Below are 25,997 nucleotides of genomic sequence, written 5' to 3'. Positions count from 1 at the left end.
TTTCCTAACCAATGGCTTATTACGTTCCACTCTTGTGACAAACTAGCTTTTTCTTTGTATAAAGTAAAGATGATTCATTCAGGCATTTGGGCACTTACTTTAGTGTACTTTGTCCACTAGTATTTCAAAATTGTACTTTTTAGCATGTCATTTTGGCTAGAATTTTATGAAAATTACTTTATCTGATCTCAATTACTTGAAGATATTGTGGCTTATGTCTGCAGCTTCTGTATTTCTTTAGTTACTTGTTTTCAACTTAAGTATGCTTAGTTTTTCTGTAACAAAAATTTTAAAATAATAGAATTGAATTTTTAATTTTGTATTAGGAGTTCACTTTATCAAACACTAAATATGTAATATCTATGTCAAAAGCAATAATCATGTTTTCCATTGTCATATTGTAGTTGAAAGAGCAGCTTAATTAACTACCTACTCAAATTAAATTTTGGTACAAATTCTCTTGCTATGTAGGAGAAAGTAAGATCAATTTTTCTTTCTATCAAGTGGCCCTAAATTTTGTCTATAATAGTAGTAATAACTGACACCTTAAAATTGGCATAACATTTACACAATTATTTGAACTTGGAAGGTAGGTATTACAGCTTTATTATTAGGCTTTTACAGTCTGTATTTGTTTTCCTAGAGCACATTGTTTTTCTCTGGCACTATGGAAGTAGGGTCCTGAATATGATGAATTAAGGTTTTGGACTCCAATCTGTTTTTGTTGATTTAAGTTTTAGTACTTTTTAGTTTTGAGTTTGAGTGTTTCCTTTTACCCCCTCCCCCCAAAAAAACCCCACCCCTCCAAAACTAAGTTAATTAATATAGACATGTATTGTCTATATAAACATCATAAAATAAAATTATCATCTAGTTGCTTTTTCTTTCAAACAATCTGTTGAATGAGAACTATTTTAAATAGCTTCTTTTCTGTCAGGCACAATCTTTCAGGATAGATTCTGCAAAAAGCTAATTCTTGTTAGAAATATTCTCAAAAGAACATGATTTCATATCCTGGAGAACTTTGATTATTTTCAGCATGACTGCTGCCATTGCAGATTGTTTAACAGTTGCTCTAGTCAAAAAAAAATAACATTTCTTTTTATTGTTTCTTTGAATCCAGTTAGATTGGCTGCTGGAGCCTAGAAAGAGATAGACAGACATAGAGACAGAGAAACAGAGATCGGGGGGTAGTGGGGAAAAGGGAGAGAGACAGAGACAGTGTATGCTGTGTGTGCTCGTGTACTTTTTGGGCTACTTTCTTACCCAAAGCTTTCTCTGGCATAGGACCTATAATCTAGAACTTGTGATTTACTACTGTGGTGAAGCAGGGAAAGACCCTAGTGGATGATTGAGAATATTAAGAAATGGTTTTTAAAGCATTCTATAAAACAAGACTTCTGAGAACTAAAGATAGGAGAAATAATTATTATCTATGATGTTGACAAAATACTGAAAATCACTTGGGTCTTCATTGATGTGGGTAAAAAATGTTCATTTGGTAGAGCTAAAATACTTTTAATGGTTTCTAACACAAACTACATCAAACTCTGTATTTGTAATATAGAGCCGAATTTTGAAAATGTTCATTCAGGTATAATTTTTGTTGTTAAAATATTAAATATTACTGGGGGGAACCCCACTAAAAAGTTGCAATATAGTGCTATTGTGTTTGCATATTTTTTACTTCATATAGGAAGAATAAAATTTATAATTTTGAGAGAGCTTCAAGACAATATTTGCCACCAATTCTCCCCATTTACCAAAATACATGGATTTGGGTAATGATTTTGGATAATGATGTAGGTTCTAGCTTCTGTTTTACTAAAAGATGTGGGTGTCACTAAAAGGTATTTGTAAAAGAATGTAAATAAAACATAAGTAATATATGAAAACTTTCTCAACTATTGTATATGAAAGTAGTCTTCAAGTTGTGTGAATATACTTTAAAAATATATAATATGTTTAAAGGCCATTTGAATTGTCTTATTCCACTTTTGGTAGTTTGTGAAGGAGAAAATAATGAGATTCCTATGGTTTTTGAATTTTGTATTTATCTTGTATTAGGAGTTCTGCATTTTTTCTATTTGTTGTTTTTGCTTTGATTCTTGCTGTGTAGAAAATACACTGAATTTTGCCCATAGAAAAGATCTTTGTTTACATTAAAATTAATTGTCATGGGTTTCTTTGGCAAATTAAGAAATTCCCTTTAGTCAACAACTTCTTTCTTGGCAAACATCCATCTTTGGGTTTGTGGAAAACAAGAAATCTTCAGGTTGATAGAAAATGCAGTGAACACATCTCCAAAATTGAAGTTTTCAGAACCTTAAAATGCACATATTCATGAGACCATGGCAAGTGCAAAAAGTTTAAGAATTTATCTTTTGGTTCCTTTATTAGTAATTGAATGATTTGTTTTTAGATTAATTTACAGTTATATTACTTGGCCAATAATCACAATTTTAGGGGAATAAAAACAGTATAAGAATTGTGTGTTGATAGTTTTTATAGCTGTTTAAAAATTTCTCTCCATTTGCTTTTATGTTAAAAAAAAAAAAAGGAAATACTCAGAAACTTGCGTTTAATAGTAGCTTATTTTGTCATGATTTATTAGTTTCCTTTTTATTAGTAAGTACAGTTAGTTCATTAGGTAAGCAGTTTTTAGATTCATACCTTGTTAATTATGCCATAGCATTTTATTAGAAAGCTCTTTTGAGAGGAAGAAGGCAATTTAACATCCTGGACATGGGAAATAGGACTTCATAGCACCATAGAACCATGGATTTAAAGTTGGAAGAAGCCTCAGAGGTTGTATCCAAACCCTTCACTTTCTTGAGTGAACCCAAAGAGATTATGTAAGTCACCTAGGGTCATATAACTAATAAATATCTTCCTGACTTTTAGTTCATTCATAACTATCCTTTTTACTTAAGAAAAGTGCTTGAACTTGGAATCAGGAAGGCCCCAAACCAAATCCCTCTTCTGACACTTAGCTTTGAGACCTTGGACAAAGCACTTAGCTCTTCCTTTCTTAACCCTTCCCTCCCCAAAACATACCTGTCTACTAAGTCAGATATACTTAGATTTGATGGAGACAGGTTACAGTTGATTATAGATGGGCTTCAAAAATTCCTACATTGTTCTGGTGTGGGAAGATATAGTAGGTGTAGATAGTCATATATCCATACATATCTCATTCTTTTGAAATATTTGCAGAATTCTTTCCTTGACATTTAAGACTGGGGACATTTTTACATGTTTTTTTCATAAAAGATTACATTTCTGCTTGCTTTTGATAATTCTAAAAATCATTCTAAAAACCTAAATGGGACCATAGTTTGGAGCTGAAAGGCAGTTCAGATGCTTCCTAGTTGCTTTTAGTTTTATGTTTTAGGAAATGGAAGACAGAGGACTTAAATGACTTATCCAAGGTTGCATAGGTTGAAAGTGGCATATTTGGGGCTTGACCCTACCTCTTCTGACACCAAACCTGGCCTTCTTACTGCACCATGCTGCTTCTCTTGCCCTTGTAGTGAGATCACTGAAATGCACAACCTCTCCTCCACCTCCCACCTCAAGTCTGCTGCTCTTTAAGTGATTTAGATCTCTGACCTTGTATATGCTTTCAGCTTTTCTGTCCTTGGGAGAGAGATACCACCCTTTCCACGATTCTTTTCCTAATGGAATCCCAGTATATTTGAGAATTGTAATTTCCCTGAATCTGGCATTTTCTCCCCTACATTTATGTCATATTGCATCTATATATTCTTTAATACTTTTTGCAGGATCGCAGAATATTTGACCTGGAAAAGATATTAGAGATTGTTCCCTCTAATTTCTTATTTTATACCTGAGGGCAGTAATCCCCACAGTGGTAAAGTTACACAGCTACAGAGAACTGGAATGCAAATCTAATTATTCTGATTCCAGGTATAAAGCTTTTTCTACTATACCATACCATACCATTTTAATATGGATAAAATACTCTCTGTAAATGAACTATATAATGATGAAAGATAGTTGAGAATTGTACCAATATAGTATATTTTAATTTTTCTACTTATATAGGAAAGCTAACCATTGCAACTAGCTTCCAAGGTATGATATTGACATTTACTTGGAGGTTTTTAGACTGTGGTTGATATTATTTGTTTGTATCAATCAACAAACATTGTTCTGACCATGTGCCAGGAGCATTGTATGTGTGCTAGAAAGAATACAAATAAAAAATAAACCCAGCCTGTTTTCAAAGAGCTTACATTCTAATGGGGAAGATGATTATAAATTGCTATTTACAAAGACTTCTTGTTAAGATGGTGACATGAAGAGCTCTATGTGGACCCAGTTTCACTAAAAAAACACATTACCAATGAATAAAAACTCCATATGGAATTTTAAAATGAAAGAAAAACACCACTGATCTTCTCCATCTCATATAGGACAGCACAAAAAGACAAGACCTGAAATAAATCTGAATTCTGGTGGTAGACAGCAGAAGAAAACCAGCCAACTCCAGCCTGGAGTGCAGGGAGGGGGCTGGCAGAGCCTAGTCCTGGAACAAAGGCCTAATTCAGGAACTAAAGCTGTAGGTTTGAGTGAATGAAGAAAAAAACTTTCCTACAATAAAGAAATGCTATGTGTTAAGGGAAATCCAAGATAAAATTCCAGAGGAAGAAAATAACTTCAGAGACTTCAAAAAACAATGGATTATCCACAAGGATACCAAGAGTGGATGGAAGAAATGAAGAACTGAAAGAAGCAGTGAAACTAAATACTTGTGTTACAGGGTGGCATACTGTTACAGAGGTATGGGCTATTTGGAATGACCCTTTACATTAGTCCTCTAAAATATAACCCTTACACTAGGGATGTTGATGTTCTTGAATTGGCTTAGAATACCAATCTGTTTTCTCACTAGTAGGTCCAAGATCCTAAAGAAGGACCATCACTCCACAATTACTTATAAATCTCTCAGGATCATAGGGATAACCCTGTCGAGAAGAAATATACTACCTTATAACTATTTGTTGCTCTTGAAGCCCTTCTGATGGGTTTCTATTTATAAAACCCATTATTCATAATAATACAGCTTAAATATAGCCATTTGCTTATCAATAAGGCAAGAGAAATAACATCATAGATGCTTATATATATAAATAGCGTATCACAAACCTCAAATAAGCCTCGATCACACTGATGGAAGAAAAAAACTTTCTGTTCAAGAGTGAATTAGAACTAGAGACTACAGATTTTAAGGGCATCAGTCCATTTGAGAACCATCTCTAGGATAATTGTTTATCTGTTAGTCCTCACTGTTCTCTGGCTAGGCAAACCTCTTTTATATTCTAAGCATTTTACAAGCCCATTTAATTTAAAATTAACCTTAAAAGAAAGTTTACTTAATTTAAATAGAGAAGTGAAAAATCCATTAGGTTGACTTTCTGCTCTGTTATTACATGCTATGTTGTCCAATCAGAAAAAAAGCTCATAGCTCAAATTTAAAAAGCCAACAACCATTTTTTTTTGTCCAGCAAAGCAGCAGCAGTATTTGGCTTTTCCCTTTCTGCTTTCAAATCAAGAGAGGAAGAAATGGGCCACATTTACTTGTATGAGAAAATTAGCTTCTGAAGCTTAAGTAGTCCTGAAAGATAATAGCTCAATTTGTTGTCTTCATTTCTTCAATGAAGACTTAACCACTTAAAACCACCTTGTCATGTGACTGCTAGTCATGTTGAAGCTTTCTGAACAGCTCCAACAAACTGCTTTTTGATTCCTGCTTTTTCTTGTGTCATTATTTAGTCCTTAGTCTCAGCCTTCTATCTCCTCTACATTCTATGTCTTTCAGTGACTTAAAGCTTTCCAGGCCCTTAGCCACTTGCCTTTTGTTTAAAAACAACTCATAAAATTGAGTCCTTTTAAAAATTGTGTCTTTGGCCCTGAAGTCAGGAGGACCTAAGTTCAAATCCGGCCTGAGACACTTAATACTTCCTAGCTGTGTGACCCTGGGCAAGTCACTTAATCCCAATTAAGTTATTAAATCATGTTTTTGTCTCAAAAGCTTATATGATTTCTTCTTGTTTTTTTCCTCTTAAGTCATAAACTACTTACATATTAATAGATTGATGTGCTACAACTCTTAATTTGTGTACATAGTTCACATTCCATTTTGTATCCTTGAACTGTTTCTTTATAAATCATGTTTTTCTATATTTAAAATAATAGTTCTTTCTCTGTTCTTTAAAGAATTATACTATTCACATACATTCAATAGAAAGACTAAAATCACACTATAAATTTAGGATGACCTAAATCATTTATAGTGTGATTTTAGTCTTTCTATTTATGGCATAATTCATTTATTTTTTATTCCAAATCCCTGAAATCGCATCTAAAAGTTGTAGTTTCTATATACATGTTTAAGCATTTTTTAAAAATTAAACTAAAATGCTTTTTCTTTTAGACATCACAAGATTCATCTGTAATAGTAAGGGTAATATCTTATGTCCTTTAATAATAATTCTTAAGAATTCTTTCCTTTGTATAAAAAGGTTTTTTGACCATTTAATTACTAAGCTGTTCCAAATGACCTTATTGAGAATAGTACATGATATCCTCCCCGATGAACAATTTCAGTCTTCTGAAAGTTAAAATTTCAAGGTGAGACCCACCCCGACATTTATAAAACAAAAAATAAAATCTTTATATAATTAATTTTTTTAGTCATTTCAATTGTGCCTCACTCTTTGTGACCCCATTTGAAGTTTTCTTGGCAAAGATAATGCTTATAATTGTTTGCCATTTCTTTTTCCAGCTCATTTTACAAATGAGGAAATTGAGTCAGATAGTTAAGTGGTTACACAGTTAATATCTGAGGCTAGGAAGATTAGTCTTTCTAACTCCAAGCATGGCATTCTATTTACAGTGTCATGTAGCTTCCCAACTTAACAGGTTTTTGTAATAATTTTTTTCTTATACCAGACAAATAAGTTTATAAACAAAAATACTCATTCTCATTTATAATTACACATACAATTCAAAATTTAACAAAATGGACAAATTTTACATGTAAAATTTTTGTATGCAGATGTAATAATACTTTATTGTCAATAAAAATCTCATGAATAAATATTATAAAGCTTAGAGCAAAAGTTAATTGTACACATTTTTCCCCACCATGGAATTGCTTACCTCTATAGATAATTACATCTCCATATTCACTTGTAAATCTTATGTAAACTCTACAACTAGCTTGATGTGTCTTACACTTTTAACTTTAGGTCTTGAATGTCTTATTTTAGTATCATCATATAATTGTAACTGACCTTATAGATAGTTCAAAAAAATCTAACGGTGCTTTTGAATGCACTCTCTTTGCAAGTAGGATATTAAGATAAATTGGGTTGCTTCTGTGTTTAATCCTCTTTCCTCATATGAACTTTTTTGAATGATGTACGTTTGATTTTCTTTGTAGAGTAAAAACCACATCGTGTACATGAGCTCAAATATTTTATTGATGTTTTCTTCAAATATGTTGTATGAGTTGGGTGAAACTTTGTGTTCAACATTGAGCACATTTATTTATACATTTATTCGTCATTAGGCATTTTGTAAGCAATGAAAAATCTGTTTTAATTGATAAAAGATCCTTTTTTTGAACTGAATGTTTAGAATTATTGTATAGTGCCTTCATGGCAGTATCTACAAGGGAATACTAATTCTTTCCTGATTCTCTGTAATATCAAGTTAGCATTTCATATGATGTTCTATTCTGAAACTCAAACTTTTATTATTTTCTCAGTAGTATTCTCCCTAGAGAATAAAATGAGTCTCCAAGGGTCAGTTACTTGTTATATAGATTGTATTATTTATCATAATTGAATTCTTATTGATTATAGGTACAGTAGATTTACTTGATAAAAATTATTGACATAGAGTATATACCGTTAGATGACAGTTCTAACTTCAGAGCTATTCTTAGGTTGAGTGTAATTATCTTTCAGAATGAAAAGTAGTTATTAATCCTTTATATTCCAACATTTCAGCATATGACCAGAAATTAATATCCATGTTGAATATTTATTTTGTTACACATTTCTCAGGTACGTTTTCAGGTTGTATTCAGGAGTTGCACTTCTGTGAGTTGATACTTCTGCTCCTGACCATTATTTTCTTGATATAAAAGTACTTCCCTAGGGTTTGGGCCATCTTAAGTCAAATTTGATGCATTTGTTAATCAAATCTTTAAAACCTTTTTTACACTTTGCATATTAGTATTCTCTATTTGACTTCCAAGAGCTTAATAATTCTACTTTTTGTTCTTTGCAGTCATACATCCAAGTGTGAAATTGTTGATATTCTAAACAATGGTAGTATCATAACCCTTCACAAATTTATAATGCCTTAGTTCTTAGTTACAAAATTGCTAGGATATAGTCACCTGACTAATATTGGTATCCTTATTAAATCAGTACTCACTTCTTGTTAAAATGCTCTTAACACCTAGATAATTTAAGGAAGCGCTTTAAAATGTTTCATTTTTCAATTGACAATTACAGATCAATTCCCTCCAATAAGTCTTAACATTTTTATCAATCTTTCCTTATATCATTTTAATGTTCTTTTTTTTCCTGCCAAATACAATGATATTATACAAATAACACCAACATTTCCAGGTAGGTTGTGTCACTATCTACCTTTTCTCTCCACTGTCAAAAAGCATCAGGTGCTCTAGAGATGATTTGAAACAGACTCAAACTGATAAAATCCTGCTGGATACATGAATGCTTTGTTTTCTTTGGCTACTGAAACTTGGTAAGAGCTATTGCTTAAGTTCAAAACTAAACTAGTAACTATCTAAAGCATCTTGAATTCCTGGCATTGTGTGTTGATTTACTTTATTTCATGTGTGGTAATTCATAAACGTGTCTTTGTAGATTTTTTCCTCACAATTATGATTATAAGTGAAGTATAGGGGCAGAAGTTTTTTTGATGCTATCAATAATGAGTGGTTCTTTTGGATCATGGGTTCCATTGATAACCTTTTCATTATATTTGGTTTTCTTTATAATTCTCTGTGTTTTATGTATTTAAAAACATTGGTCTGTAAAAACATGGTTTCAGCAGACTGCCAAAAGCTCCTATGATACAACTCCCCTCCCCTCAAAAAAAAAACTCAACACTTAAGAACCCCTGTTTTATATGGTTTCATCCATTACAAAGAAAATAATTCGCTATGACTGATTTCTGAAAGGTCTAGATCAGGGTTTTTTGTTTTAAATTTTTTTAATATGTCCTCTATCTAGTTTGTAGTCTGGTAAAGCCCATAGACACCTTGTGTAGACAATATTTTTAAATGTATAAAATAAAATTCATAGAATTACAAAGAAAATGAATTATGTTGAAATAAAGGGTTTTTTTCACATTCTACTTTACAGAGTCCCTGAAATGTATTTATATACATAGGTTGGATCAGTTCACAACTCCACTAACAATGCATTAGTGTTTCAGTTTTCCCACATTCCCTCCAACATTTATCATTATCTTTTCTTATCATCTTAGCTAATCTGAGAGTTGTGAGGTGATAATTCAGAGGTGTTTTAATTTGCATTTCTCTAATCAATAGTGATTTAGAGCATTTTTTCATATAATTATAAATAGCTTTAATTTCTTCATCTGAAAATTGTCTGTTTATATCCTTGGATCATTTATCAGTTGGGGACTTGTAATGTTCCAGCTAGCTTTCTGGAGGTCCTCGAATAGGCCTTGGTTTCAGCAGAATAATCATCATGAGGATAGTCAGGGATAAAATCCAAAGTCTTTATTATCTCCTTCACAGTCTGTCTCCTTCGCCTAGGGCTCAGCTAGCTTTCTGGAAGTCCTCCGGAATGGGTCTTGGTTTCATTGGAGGAATGCAGGAGGCAGGAGAGCCACCGGGATGGTGGTCAAGTCTTCTCTGTTCTGGCTGAGTTTTTCCCCAGTTTATATATTCTATTACAATTAAATCAATCCATCATACTGAATATAAGCCAATTATTATATCACTAGGGAACTATTATTTGTTGTAAGATTAAATCAGTCATACTGAACTAGAGAACTATTAATCACCATTCTAAACTAGATAACCATTGTCTTATCAATTCCACTGAGTTAACACCTTATTGTAAGAATCCTTGTTTCAGGTACATTTCTCCAGAGTTCTGGCCCATTACAGAGAATGACTTGTATTCTTATAAATTTGACTCAATTCTTCATATATTTTAGAATGAGATTTTTTTGTCAGAAATATTGTCTCTAAAGATTTTTTTCCCAGCTTTGTACTTCCCATTTGATTTTGTTTCTGTTGGTTTTGTTTGTGCTGAAACTTTTTAATTTAATATAGTTAAAGTTGTCTATTTTGTCTTTTATAATATTTTCTAGTTCTTCTTTGATCATAAAGTCCTCCCTTCTCCAAAAATCTGATAGGTGAATTATCCCTTATTTTTTAAATCTGTTTATGGTATTATCCTTTATACCCAAATCATGTATCCATTTTAACCTTATTTTGGCATAGAGTGTGAGATGTAGGCTTATGCCGAGTTTCTGACATACTATTTTCCAGTTTTCCCACCAATTTTTGTCAAATAGTGAATTCTTATTCCAGAAGCTGGAATTTGGGATTTTTGATATAGTAGACTGCTATAGGCCCTGATTATTGTGTTCTGTGTATCTAATCTATTCCACTGATCCACACTCTAAACCAATACCAGATGGTTTTCATTACTGCTATTCTATAATATAGTTTTAGGTTTGGTACTGCTAAGCCACCATCTTTTGTATTTTTTTCATTAATTCCCTTGATATTTTTGACCTTTTGTTCTTCCAGATGAATTTTGTTATTTTTTTTCTAGTTCTATAAAATAATGTTTTGGCAGTTTGGTATGTCACTGAACAAGTAGAGTCATTTAGGCAGAATTGTCATTTTTATATTAGCTCAGTCTAACCATGAACAATTGATATTTTTTCAGTTGTTTAGATCTGATTTTATTTGTGTGAGAAGTGTTTTGTAATTGTGTTCATATAATTCTTGAATTTGTCTTGGCAGCTAAACCCCAAATATTTTATTTTGTCTACAGTAATTTTAAATGGAATTTCTCTTTCTATCTCTTGTTGATGGACTTTGTCAGTAATATATAGAAATGCTGATTATTTAAAGTGTGGGTAATATCCTGCAACTTTGATAAAGCTGTGAGTTGTTTCCAGTAGATTTTTGGATGATTTTCTAGGATTCTCTAAGTATCTGCAAAGAATGATAGTTTTATTTCTTCAATGCCTGTTCTAATTCCTTTAATTTCTTTTTCTTTTCTTATTGATAAAGCCAACATTTCTAGTACAATATTGAATAATAGTGGTGATAATGGGCATCCATGTTTCATCCCTGATCTTATTGGAAATGCATCCAGCTTCTCTCCTTTATAGATAGATACTGCTTTTTAGTTTAAGGAAAGCTCCCTTTGTCCCTATACTCTCTAGTATTTTTAATAGGAATGGATGCTGTATTTTGGAGCTTTTTCTGAATCTGTTGAGATTATCATATAATTTCTGTTGGTTTTGTTATTGATATGGTCGATTATGGTAATAGTTTTCCTGATAGTGAACTAGCCCTGCATTGTTGTCATAAATCCTACTTGGTCATAGTGTATTATTCTGCTGATAAGTTGCTGTAATCTCTTTGCTAATATTGTATTTAAATTTTTTGCATCAATATTCATTAGGAAGATTAGTCTGTAATTTTCTTTCTTTATTTTGGCTCTTCCTGGGGCCACTATATCAGTGCCATATTTGTGTCATAGAATGAATTTGGCAGTACTCCTTCTTTACTTATTTTTGCAATAGTTTACATAATACTGGAATTAATTGTTCTTTAAATGTTTGGTAGAATTCACTTGTGAATCCATCTGGTCCTGGAGATTTTTTTTTCTTAGAGAGTTAGTTCATTAGTGACTTGTTCAATTTTTCTAAAGTGGGACTATTTAAGTAATTTATTTCCTCTTCTGTTATATTTATATTTTTGTAAATATTCATCCATTTCAGTTAGATTGTTGGATTTGCTGCCATAGAGTTGGGCAAAATAGCTCCTAATTATTTCTTTAATTTCTTTTTCACTGGTGGTGAATTCACTCCTTTCATTTTTGATGCTGATGATTTGGCTTTTTCCCTTTCCTTTTTCTGATCATATTAACCAAAGGCTTATTTATTTTGTTAGTTTTTTCACAAAACCAAGTTTTAGTTTTGTTTATTAGTTCAATAGTTTTCTTAGTCTTTATTTTATTAATCTCCTTTGAATTTCAAAATTTCTAATTTGGTATTTAATTGGGAGGATTTAATTTGTTCCTTTTCTAGCTTTTTTAGTGGCCTGCCTAAATTCATTGATCTCTTCTTTCTGTTTTATTTATATAGCTATTTAGAGATTTAAAATTTCCCCTAGCTGAATCCTATAATTTTTGGTATGTTGTCTCATTATTGTCATTTTCTTGGATGAAATTTTGGGTTGTTTCTGTGATTCTTTAGAATTCTTTAGAATTAGATTACTTCATTTCCAATTGGTTTTTAGTCTTTTTTTCCTTAGCCCTTTATTGAATATAATTTTTAATGTATTATAGCCTGAAAAGGAAGCATTTACTATTTCTGCCTTTTTGCATTTGATTGTGATGTTTTTATGCCCTAATATATGGTCAGGTTTTGTGTAAGTGCTATGTACTACTGAGAAAAAGGTGTATTCCTTTCTGTCCCTATTCAGTTTTCTCCAGAGGTCTAACGTGTCTAATTTTTCTAGGATTGTATTAACCTGTCTAATTTCCTTTTTGTTTATTTTGTGGTTAGATTTTTCTGACTCTAAGAGTGGAAGGTTGAGGTCCCCCATTAGAATAGTTTTGTTGTCATTTTCTTCCTGTAACTGGCTTAAAATCTTCCCTAAGTGTTTGTCTGCTCTAGCCCTTGGTGTATACACATTTAGTATTTTTACTACCTCATTGTTTATGGTACCCTTTATCAAGATGTACTTTTCCTTCCTCATCTCTTTTACTAAGATCTATTTTTACTTTTTTCTTTATCTGAAATCAGAATTGCTACCCCTGCTTTTTTTTTTTTTTTTTTTTTACTCCAGCTGAAGCAAAATAAATTCTGTTCCAGCCTTTTACCTTTCCTCTCTATATGTTTCTCTGTGTCAAATGTGTTTCTTGTAAACAAAAATTGTAAGATTCTGTTTTTTAATCCACTCTGCTATTCGTTTCAGTTGTGGGAAAGGTTCATCCTATTCATATTCAGTTATGATTACTAGCTCTATATTTCCCTCCATCCTATTTTCTCTGCGTAGATACTTTGCTTTAAGCTCATCAGTGTTGGCTCTAAGAGGGAATAATTTAATCATTCATTTGGATATAGAAATTTATCTAACCCTATAAAGAAGTAGGAGGAGAAAGAAGAAAAAAGGAGAGGGAAAGGATAGAAAAGAGGGCAAAAACAGGGGAAAAGGTAAGAGAAGGGGAGAAAGGTGATAGAAGATAAGATAGTAGGTGAGGTGAGTAAAAAACAACACTACTAAGGGCACAGTGGAAAGGGAAAAAGTTATTCAAATTATATTTCTCTACCATTTGCTTATGTCTTCTTAATTTATTTCAACACAAACATTATATAAGATTAATAATTTTTATACTGAGTCTCAGCTTGCTTATTTACATTAAGTTGCTCACATTTTAAATTCATTGGAATTGGTGCTTGTTCAATCTGACCTGGCAAAAGTATTTTCAGGATCTAGATATATTCACTAAAGTATAGGCTTATTTCTTAGTACTAACCAAATCTTGAGTAAATTTTAGTCTCATTTTAATACAATCTAACCACCATTCAGTACATATAATCCTTTGATAGGATTTAATAGAATTTTCCTTATGTCATTCATAAAAGGACTAGAACACAGAATTGGAACATTACTTTCCATTTCCTTGTAAAAAGAAAAGAAAAGAAAACATAATTGGATACAACACAAACAAAAAACATAATTAACAATCAACAATGAATGTTAATGACATATTTATGTGTATAATGGAAAATGATATCAAATTGGATTAGAAAGCAAAATCTAATATGTTCTTTGTAAGAAATATACTAAAAAATATAGACACAAATAATGATGAAGGATTGGGAAAGAATCTTTTATGCCTCAAGAGAATCTGGAAAAATCCGTTTGGAAATCTTGACAAGGTGATTATAAAAACAGACATGATAAAAAGAGTTAAGAAAGCTACATTAGATTTAAATTACCATATATGAGAAATATCAATACTACACACATAAAATCCCCCAAATCATAGCGCACTCAAAGAACATAGATGAACTATGGTGAGATACTAACAAAATGGCAATTGTTAGCTTAGTGTGTTTGCTTCATACATAGATCTAACCAAAATACAAACAAAAAAAGTGTTAAAAGGGTTTTAATAAAAATTTTTAAGAATTAAATATAAGAGCTAGTACTTTTAATCTTTGCAAAGTACTGTACAATTATCTGATTTTAACCTCACAACGACCTTGAGAAGATAACTGACGTTATTCCCGTTTTATAGATAATGACTCTGAGACAAATAGATTATATAACTTTCTCAGGTTACATATCTAGGAATTATTTAAAGCAAAATTTGAATTCATATTCCTAACTCTAAGTATATCCTAATGAAGTCAAGAATAGAAGTAAAGAACCTATATATGCAATAATATTTATGGCAGTACTTTTTGTTGCAGCAAGAAAATATTAATATCCATTAGTTGGTGAATGGCTAAATAAATTGTGGTATTAAAGCATAAGAAATGAGAAATAGCACTGATTTCCAAGAAATCTACAAAGAACTGATCTGAATGAATTCAACCAAATCAGAACTATTTACTACAATAAATGAGTAAAACTTTTGAAAGACTTGAAATTTTGACTAAAATAAAGAGCATTTCCTGCTAGAGGGATGATGGAATATAGATCTGGATGCATTCTCAGATATAGCCAGTATTTTTATTTTGTTTTGATAGACTAGATCATATATAATTGTCACAATGAAAGGCTTATTCTTTAGGGGTGATGATTGTTGGTCAGTAACAATTAAAGTTTTTAAAATAGAATCCATATTAAGTGATGACATGGTGTACTGTAAAGAGCAATTGATATATGCTGTCTTTCCCCCTCTTTTATATTTTGAAACATCTGTGCTTTTAATTTTTAAGTACATAACAAATATAATTAATTGTATTAAATAGGTATATCAAGATACGTACAGAGTAAATGGAAAGTAACCTTAGAAGAGAAAGGAACTAGAAGCTGGAGGGATCTTGTGGTGTGGGAAGCATTTGAATTGAGTCTTAAGGAATTCAGATTCTGAGAGTCTCAACTGGGGAAAGAGGCTAATAAGCAGCAGTTCAGGTGAAAAGCATGTGACCTTAAATTAAAATGGTATCTGTGAATAAAAACAGGACATATATACAGGGGATATTTTGGAGAAGGAAACAAGATTTGGAATTATATCAAAGTTGTTGTATATGAGGAGTGAGAGGTTATGTATGCTACTGAGATTGTGAACTTGAGATTACATGATACCAGGAACAAAAGATATTTTAGGCCTTTTGTCTAAATTATATTTAGTTCTTTGAAATCATTGGCTTTTAAGAAAATAAATACCTATCTGACTACTTTATTACTGAATGAGAATTTATCTAAGCTTGCTAAGAGTGGATAAAGTTTTCTTTTGGACCTTCTTCCTTTTTGTCCTTTTCTCTTATGATTTCATTAGCTCCCCTAAGTTCAGTCATTATTTTTATCATAAAATCCTCTAATTTTTAGGTCCAACTCAAATTTTTTTTTCTTGAACTCTGGTTCCATATCGCCAGTTTTCTGCTAGATGTCTTGTTGACACTATTTCTACATAGAATTTCTTAATCTTTTGTCTGAGAACTTTTTTTTTTACAAGTTTTTTTTAATGACTGCATTGTAATCCACTTTTTATTTAAGCCCATATACATAACGCTATTCTGATTCATAAGCTTCACCATACTACCAAAGGGGTTCATGACACAAAAAAAGGTTAAGAAGCCTCACAAGCTAGGTCTCACATTCTACATAGCTGTTACCTAGTTATCTCATCATCTTTTGCTTTAATTATCACATAAGCTTTTGGTTGGTTTTCTAATTTTCAGTCTCTCTTCCTTCCATTGTATCCTATGGTAAAATTAATTATCTTTTTTACTATGTCAGTGCTTTGACTAACAAGCTTCAGTGGCTTCTTATTTCCTTTTAAGTAAAATTCAGCATTTAAATCCCTTCACAATTTGGAGTCTGTTTCCATTTATAGCTCTTTACAGTTTGACTTCAACCTATATTTTCAGATTAATTTCACATTAGTGGTCCCTTGTTACATATATAATTTCTAGCTAAACTAATCTTTTTTTCATATACCATAGTCCATATGTCATATTCTTTACCATGCTTAGATTTCTCACCTCTTCATCTCTGACCTTTTGGAATTCCTAGCCCTTCTAAAGGCTTATTTCAGATGTTACCTCTTAAAGAAGTTCTTTTCTGATTCTACTAGCCATACCCCCATTTTTTTTTTTTTTGATGATCTGGTGTGTGTGTGTGTGTGTGTGTGTGTGTGTTGCTTGCCCTACAACAATGTCAATTTCTCCAGAGTTTCCTTTTACTTTTTGTATTCCTATCATCTAGCATATTGTCTTGCTCTTTATAGGTACTTGGTACTTATTGAATTGAATGCTCCAAATTTTAGTTTTTTCTTAAAACCAGTGTTTTAGCAAGAAATTCTTACAACTAATAATCAGGTTTTGGTTTTGGTTTTTAATTTGACTCCTTGTGTTTATATTCAGTTCCTATTTCTCTCTTGATTCAAGTTTTGCTTCATCACCCATTAGATGTTTCTACCTGGGTGGAACCTTTAGATATGTCAAGTTCCACAGGACTAAAACTGAATTCATTGTCTTTCCTTTTAACTTGCTAAGTTCCCTTCTCTTTTCATTAATTCTAATTAAAGAATTGCAACTTTTGAATGATTTATGACTTTTTTTAACCTCTTTATCCAATGAGTTGCCAAATTTTGTCAATTCTAGCTTTTACGGCATCCCTCACATTTGCCACCTTCTCTCTTAATAGCTACTATCCTACTTCAGGCATTCAATACCTCTCATATAGAGCATGTCATTTTCCTTCTCAGTAAGCGTCAGTGTTGCCTTTTGGATCAAATAAAAACTCCTTAAGTTTGGTATTTAAAGCCCTGCATTTCCATGCTTAATACATGCTACTCTCCTTGACATAACTTTATAGTCCATTGAAATTGGCCTAGTTTGGTTTCACTTATAAATGACATTGTTTTCTAATTCCTTGCTTGGAATGTATTTCCTCTTTACCTTTGCATTTGTAGATTCCCTTTATTTCTGAATCTATAGTTCTCCTTTCATAATTCAGCTAAAGTTACTTCCTTTGAGACCTTTCCTGATTTTGCCCTCCCCTTAGCTGCTTCTCTCTCCCGTAAAAAATTACCCGCCATTTACTTCATATTTATTTGTATGTACATTGTAGAATGTAGCTCTTTGTTTATGTCTTTGCATCCCCATTTCTTTTCACATAGTAGTTTTATAAATGCTGAATGGATTTCAACTGTTATCTCCTTAGATGTCCTTCTTTCCTCTGTCATTTGACTGGCTTGTTTTTATTTGACAGGCTTATTTTTTTCCTCTTTTTTTCTTGTTGCAGGGGAGGGGAGGGAGAATATGTCCTAAAAATGATCCATAGTCAGTTAAAAAAAAATTCCAAGTTTACAATGTAGATATTTGTTAAAGCGTAGCATTTTGTCAGAGCATTTGTTGTTTTTCAGTCATGTTCTATTCTTTGTGACCTCATTTGGGTTGTTTTTTTTTTTTTTTTTTGAGCAAAGATGTTGTAGTGGTTTGCCATTTCCTTCTCTAACTCATTTTGTAAAATGAGGAAACTTAGGCAAACAGGGTTACTTGCTCAAGGTCACCGAGTAGTAAGTATCTGAGGTTACATTTGAAGTGGGGAAGATAAGTCTTCCTGACTTCAAATCAGGAACTCTTATCTGCTGCACCACCTAGCGATCCCATCCATACAGCATATGTCAACCTTACTAGATTCACTTCTTAACAGAAGAGTAGTATACATTTGTATAGTCTATGTACATATAGATGTATGTATGTACAAATATGTGTAGACATATTTGTAACCCAATTTCTGTTCCAACTTCTGTTGTCTTATTAATATCAAAAGATTTAACTAGGTAAAAGCATTAAAATTATAGATTTACTTTGTATTTTTTTTAGCTATTACGAGAACAAAAAAAACTCAGAAGTTCTTCCCAATTGTAGTACAACCAAACTCCTCACTTGGAACAGTTCTCTAACTGTATTTTTAAAAGAAATGATAATGTTTTTTAAAAATTTAAATTGATAAATTGAATACAGCTTTTGATTGAAAAGACAAACTATTATGTTAGACTTACACATTATATCATTTTAATTAATTTTACTTATTTTTTATACATCTGAGTTTTATTTGTACCTTATTGTTTTTTAAACAAACATTCAACTTCACTTTGCTAATATGTTAGTCCAGAGGCATATGCATTCATCAAACTAAGTTTGGCAGGAAGAGAACCTACAGTTAAAATTTATTTTTACATTCTTAAAATGAGATTTCAGTAAGTCAATTGTGCAACTTACCAGTTGTATTTGATGCTGCCAAAAATTGTGGAGTCAGCATGAGAGCAATAGTTAAACTTTTAAACTCACTTTTCTTCTAGATAAAGAGAATGTAATATTGCTATAGTATAGTATCTTTGTTTTTTTTTTAATCAGAAAAATTGATTTTCTCTTTAGAAGATTAATAAGAATTATTATTATGTTTTGCAGAATCCCTTTACATATAAACTGGAGTAAAAAAAAGAAAGTAAAATAAACCCAAAGATCTGCAGTAGAATTTTTAAGCATATCAAAGATCTTAAAAATGTATTTGAGATCAAAAATAAAAAGCAGAGCAGATTTTAGTTTTTTAATACTTTGGTAAAATTGACATTTACTTTTAAAGAAAGTAATCACCTTAGGGGTGTGTGTGTGTGTGTGTGTGTGTGTGTGTGTGTGTATGTATGTGTGTGTTGGACTCTACATAGAATGAAAGATAATATATAAATTATTTCTAAAAACAAATTGATATAGTTGAGAAGGCCACATTTCTTGGGATAATGGGAGGCAAGGGAAAGACAGACTTTAAGCTGCGTGTTTATGCACATGACTGGGTTCCTATTTGACCTGAGTCTGTCTTGATGCAGCAGCACAGGACAGCGAGGAGATGGTTACATTTCGCCGTGAACGCAGCACATTTAGGCGTCAGGCAGTACGGCGCAGGCACAATGCAGGGAGTAACCCTACCCCTCCTACATTGCTCTTCGGATCACCCCTCAGGTACAGTATTAAAGTTACACCATATTCAGCATGCATGTAGCAATTTTTTAAAACCTTTCCTTTTTTCTTCCTCCCTCACCCTCAATTCCAAGAAATCATTTGAATAACTTCTATTCTTCCTTCTAATCCCTCTTTTCTGTCTCTTTTAGTTCTCCTTGCATGTGATGGTGAGCTTGTTTAAATGTGCATGTCTGTGTTGCACCATTTCCCTCCTTCCCCCCATTCAGAAAAGCCGTTTTTTATTTACAGAAAAAAATTTAACAGTCACATCAGTATAAAAAGCAACTTTCAGCCAGATCTATTTTGTTAGTTATATTAATATTTCACTTACTAGTTTAATGTGGTGTGGCTAAAAAAAAGAATGAAAGAAAAAAAATATTTACGGAGATTAGGAGATCTGAGCACTATCTTGACTGCTATTTATAAGTGATATGACTTTTTTTTTTAAACTTTTACAACTAATTTTTTCTTATTTGAAGAATAAGTGGGGTAGACTAGATAACCTCTCAGGTCCCTTCTAGCCTTAAAATTCTATAGCAAAAGAAGCATCATTTTTGACATTTCTTTTGCTTTATGATTTTGTGCAAAGAAATGTGGGAATAAGGAGTTCCTAATTCCTTGCTCCTGATTATATAAATAATTTAAGCAATTGACAGTTTAAGTTCCTAAACAAATATACCAGGTAAAAAGAATCAATTGCTCAACACTATTAGGTAATTATATGAAAATTTATTTCACTGTTTTATTAATAAATTATCTTCATCAAATTTTACCTTTGAACCCAGTAGTATTTTGGTATAAAACTAATGTATGTATGATAAATAGCGATTACTTGAAACCTACATACGTATATAAATCTATGTCTAAATTCTTAACACTTAACATACATCAATGAAAAAATATTTTGGTCTGAGTATTATAAAGCAAGGGAGCATGCACTGATTTCTCAGATGAGAAATGTTTTTCCTATTGAACTTCCATTGTTATAATAATAATTATATCCCATGTAAATATTTTAGATTATTCTCATTTTCATGTAGTGATATTCATTTATATTCTAAACTTAACTAGAAATTTGTTATTAAAACAACAAATGGAAGACTATTTAAAGACTTGGACACCACATAGTTCTAGAAGCACTTATCCAGAATAGATTTTAGTACAATATATCTTAGTATTTAAAAGCATTTGCTGTAAGAAATTTCACAGAATCTTTCCATTTGAAATCCAAGGAAATATTATTTTAGTTAGGCTTTAACATGGAGACATTATAGGTGGTGGAAGATCAAGTTAAAACTGTTGCTCATTTTGAGGGGTGGGTGTGTGTGTGTGTGTGTGTGTGTGTGTGTGTGTGTGTGTGTGTTACAGCTTTATTTGTACTCTGTTGTATTTTAAAATTTTCTTAAATTTTAATTTTACTATTATTATAAGGATTTCTTCCTTTCCAGTTCCATCTCTTAAATAATTGAGTAAAGTCTGTGTCGAACAAATGATTTGCTGTTCAGATTAACAAATAATTAAAAAGACTCAAATAAAAAATATTTAGTTTAAGAAAATAAGTTTCTTTTGTTTTGTTTTGGGTTTTTTTGCGTGTGTGCCTTTCCTCGTTCTTTTCTTTGCTATTGTGTTTCTCTCTCCATTAACTTACTCTGCCTTTATTTAAAAAAAAAAAAAAAAAAGACCAAAAAACTTTTTTTTGTTCTTTTTCTGATAGATTTTTAGGCAGCACTATTACACTCTGAAATAGCTTGGCATTTTAACCAACTTTACCTCTTTTTGTTTTTTGTCATACTTCTTTCTCCCCTAATCACTCCTTCTAGACAACTTTTTTACCTATTCACAACTTTTTTCCTATTTAGAGAACTATATCAGGTATATACCTATTCACATTAAGATGCCACTTAATATCTTTTTTGTTTATTAAAATTTTCTCCTAGACGTCTGTCTTTTTTTTATTTGCTGCTAGTGGGCTTGGTAGATGCACAGTTATTAAAACAACTTAGAGCTGTTAATTTAAACTGATAAAGTAGATCCTGATGTTGCTCTCTAGTTGAATATCCTAATAAGACATACAGAATTTGTTTTAGGACTACATTTGCAGGTTTTTGAATATGATCATACTATATAACAAGAGAAAGTATGGTATGTGGGATTTATATGTAAAATGTAAAAAAAAAAAAAAAATACAGATTCCCTTCCTCAGAGTAGATGTATAAGGCAACAATTCTATTGTTAGCCACATAATTAATACAAATATTATAGTAAGTTTATGAGCCTTACGATCAGTTCTGTAGATTAAGTGTTTTAATAATGTCTTTTAGCATGTTAACTAAACTAGCTTCAATGGGATTTTAAATAGGTCTATATTATAGCAAATTCTAATTTGTAGTGTATAGGGTTGGTAGCAGATTATAATACAGTTTAAAGATAAAGGTTGTTTATCTCCTCAATGATAACCTGATATTACAGAATCAGTAAAACAGAACTTACAACTATGGAATTTTGAAAAAACAGTATATTATTGAAAACTAATTCTTTAATAGCAAAAAAGAAACTGAAAAAATCTTGGCACTGTTTTTCAAATTAGCTTCTCACTAAAAATTCTACCTATAAGTTAGCATAACCATGAAAACTTTAAAGTTTTCTTTTTATTTTGCTAAGAAAAAACTGAAAAAAATCATATTTAATAATACTTTGTGTTTTAATAGTTTTCAGCTTATATAGTTTAATGCAAGTTGCTTCAAATTGTATGTTGAGATTGCTCTATAATTTAGAAAACTCTTGCCTCTAGGTTTAAATGCGCCAAATCAATTATTTTAGCAAGAGAATTTGTACATAACATGTAATACATGTTACAAATACATTTTAATGTCTTTCTATATTCTTGGTGGTGTCTTTTTTTTTTTTAATCAGGCTTACAGATAGAAGGGTTTTTTAGCCTCTCAATTTTTACCAAAATGTAACTAAAACCTACTAGTCTGTCCCGTGGTACCTGTTATCAAAGAGAGTTAAAAATCAAGCATAGTAATCTTAGGAAATATGGTAGTAAGATTGAGGATGATAATTAGTTTTTATTTAATTTAAAAATCTACTTATATCTAGTTTGTGTTCATACTGAACATGTAGATCTGAGCCACTAGTAATGGTTGCCTTGAGGAAATTCATTTCTTTTATTAAAATAAATGTCAGATTTCTATTTATGTGTGGAAAATTTTCAACAATTACATATTTGTTTTTTTAAAGCTTGATACATCTAAAGAGCTATAATTAAATTCAACAACTACATATAATTACATATTTTTTAAAGCTTGATGCATCTAATTGCATCTAAATTGAACATACATATATTAAGTACCTTCTATATACAAGGCACAGTACTAGGCACTGGAAATACATTTATGAAAAACATAATCTCTGCTCTCAATGAGTTTACCATCTACTGGGAGTGGGATGGGGACAGATTTAGATATATCTAAATAAATGCAGTACAAAATAGAATGTGATAGGGTTGCAACAAGGTTATAGTAATGAGTTCAGAAATCTTTCATGTAGACATAAGACAAAGATTTTTGAGCACTTGGCATATGTAAGACAAAATTTTAGTTAATGTGTATAAAAGAAATAAAATATGCAAACTGGTTCCCAAATCTGGCTGCAGTGACGTCTTTAAAAAATGATAATAGTTGGCAATATATATTAAGTTCTAAATATAGAAATAAATGTGTGGTTTTAAAAGAAGAAAAGATTAAGAATTTTGATTTATAATGTTTCATCTCTTCGTTTTCTTTGTTTTTTTTTTGTCAGTATTTTTTCTCATTTTAGAAGTTCTTGCATAAGATTGATATTGCTGATTTGATCATTAATAACTATGGCTTATTTAATAGTGAGCTAAAGGCTGTTAGAGAAATATTTCCTAAAACTTTTCTGTGAAAATTTTTCTTAGCATTTTTTTTTCTTTCTGGAAACATTCTGAAAATATGAATTGATGTGCCTAGCTTTTCATATAAAAATTCAAATGTTCACTGACCATGTAGATTTAGAGCTAACATTTTTTCCTTAGTTGTGAATTTAATTTTGATATAATTGTGAATCAGTAGGAAAAAATGTGGGGTTTAAAGTAAAAGAACTTAGGTTTGAATACCTACTCTGCTCTTACCATTTATATGATCTTAAAGCAAATTACTTAACCTATCCATGCTTCATTTTTTTATCTGTAAAATAAAGAAGTTAGACTAGATGAGCTCTGAGGTGTCCACCAGCTATGATTCTGTACTTACTGAAACATTCTTTTCTTCTTGTAATTATAATCTTAGGTGTATTTATAACATTATGAATTTGAAATTATGGCACAATCCTAAATATCTGTTTAGAATTTATACTCTATTTTAAAAATTACATAAAATAGAATGTTAAATATTTCCATTTTAAATTATACTTTTGTGCCTTCATAGTCCTTTCATTTTTGTTTTTTTAATGGATGAAATTATTTGGTTTGCTTCTGTCCATAATTTTTGATTCTGAAAGGTCACGCCACTGTTAGCAATTAAATGTTTTGCCTCGATTTTTTTTTCCACTTTTGAATTATTCATTTTTCAAGCAAATCTCTTAGTTTAGGGTTTGGTTTTTTTTTTTTAAATGAAGAGGAACAGATAATTTTGTTTTATGTACCTGCTTTGTAGAATATGTCTTTCTGGGATTATGTTATGTATCAATTTAAACTGTAGTTTACCTTTACAGTTACATACATTAATGAGAAAGTTTGTTTTTCTCTAAGTGTTCACATATCCATAGACTAAAAGGTGTTTATCATGGTTGGCAGTTTAATTTTTGTTGTTATTGCAAATTTGCCTTTTTTGACACATTGTCCTGTGTGCATGCTTGTGCTTAATTTTGCATGTTTAAAGAAACCAAATAATTCTTGATTTTCTAATGGTTCTAAAAGAAGGGAGCTGAAAAACAGATGTTCCAGAATGTGTTTGTTGCTGTTACTTCGATAGAGAACTATATCAGGTATATTCTGTCCAGTCTTTTATTTATGTACTTGTTTCATTTTTATGTCACATTTTCTGACCTTAGAACATTTTTTAAAAAGCTTTAAAATATCTGTATATCGAAGAAAAAAACATTATTTTTTAAAGATAGTTGGATTAAATGAATGAGGCTTTATAAAGTTTCATTTCTTCTCCCCTTGCAGCTTTTGAAAAATGGTTATTCAAACTATTTAAAGATATATGATATTATTGGTATGGATACTATTACTAGTTCAGCTCTCACTTCGTCAAACTCAAAATGTACTCTGTTGAAAAAATTCATTACCTTGCACAACGTATGCTCCATCCTCTTTGCACTTAGCTAGTCTGGTCTTGGGACAACACATATATGGACTGTTAACTGGGCCCATTAATTTGCATACTCCAGTTAATTAATCTTTCCTTTAGTATAATACAAAAGTGAGTTGTACAGTATATAAAATAATATGTAATGCATATCCATTTTAGCAGGCATCCATTAATTTCAAACTTTGCTGAAGATACTATACTATAAACTAAGAATATTAAGATTGATACCCTAAAAACTTATCTCTCAAGGAGGTTGCAGTCTAATGGTTAGGAGAATCAGGACCTCATTAATGGTAAAGGGTTTGGTTCTCCTCAGGGCTGCCTGGAACTCCCTGGGAGAGAAGATGCTCTGCCTTGTGATGATGAGCTTTTGGAACTTAATGTTGAAGGCTGGGTTTTAAACCTCAATGCCTACAGTGGTAAGCCTGGCTTTGTGGAAATTTGTCAGCTCCTTGCCTGCATGCTTCTCAATGACAGTCTTCAAGCCTGTGGGTGGCCATATAAAATGAGATCCCTATGGTGCTTGACAGCAATGGCCAGCTTGGTTAAACATCCATCTTTGTCAGATACTACCCAGTCTATACTCATGATAAAGGCTACCACTCCTTTGTTATTGCATGGCTGCATTTACTATGTTGTCAATCATGAGGATGGCAGTTAACTTTTCATATATCAGCTTGTAGACCATTAGTCATTCTTTCTGGTCATAGAGCTATAGTATGTGTTTCCATGCAGAATATATGTTTCAAATGCCCTATGACATATAGAAAACATAACGCATCTAGGATCATGCTGTAGCCAGCCTTTCAGATATTGAAAAATAATATATTTTCTTCACTTTTGAGTCATTTTAAAACAAAAGTTGCTGCTGATACTATGCAAAAGCTAAGTAGTCCTTTGGTTATAATTGTCTTCCAAATTTACTTCCTTTTTAGTTTTTCTGAAATAAAAAAACATGTTAGACTATACTGTGGACTGGGAGCAAAGAAAACTATTTTCAAAATGAAAAATATATGTTGTTAAGTAGTAAAAAAAATAATATATTATTTGTGGTGTTCAGATTGGCCTTCATTATGAATATTTTAGGCCTAAGGCATTAGCGTTTAAATCAGAGATTGATAAGAATCTTACAAATAAGACTTCTTATCCTAAATTTTC

The 25,997-nt window shown here is 31.3% G+C and overlaps 1 protein-coding gene across 1 annotated transcript in view; it reads left to right on the top strand.

Moving 5' to 3' along the window:
• The window catches only part of PCNX1 (pecanex 1), a 221,085-nt gene that overhangs the window by 76,693 nt on the left and 118,395 nt on the right, over positions 1–25,997 (top strand). Inside the window, exon 7 of the mRNA XM_051977680.1 lies at positions 19,368–19,500. Within this exon, the coding sequence (XP_051833640.1) occupies positions 19,368–19,500 (133 nt within the window). The remainder of the gene's footprint in view (positions 1–19,367; positions 19,501–25,997) is intronic.

Source organism: Antechinus flavipes, chromosome 2 (genome assembly GCF_016432865.1).
Source record: "Antechinus flavipes isolate AdamAnt ecotype Samford, QLD, Australia chromosome 2, AdamAnt_v2, whole genome shotgun sequence".
Taxonomy (NCBI): Eukaryota; Metazoa; Chordata; class Mammalia; order Dasyuromorphia; family Dasyuridae; genus Antechinus; species Antechinus flavipes.
This window is presented reverse-complemented; position numbering and strand designations above follow the sequence as displayed.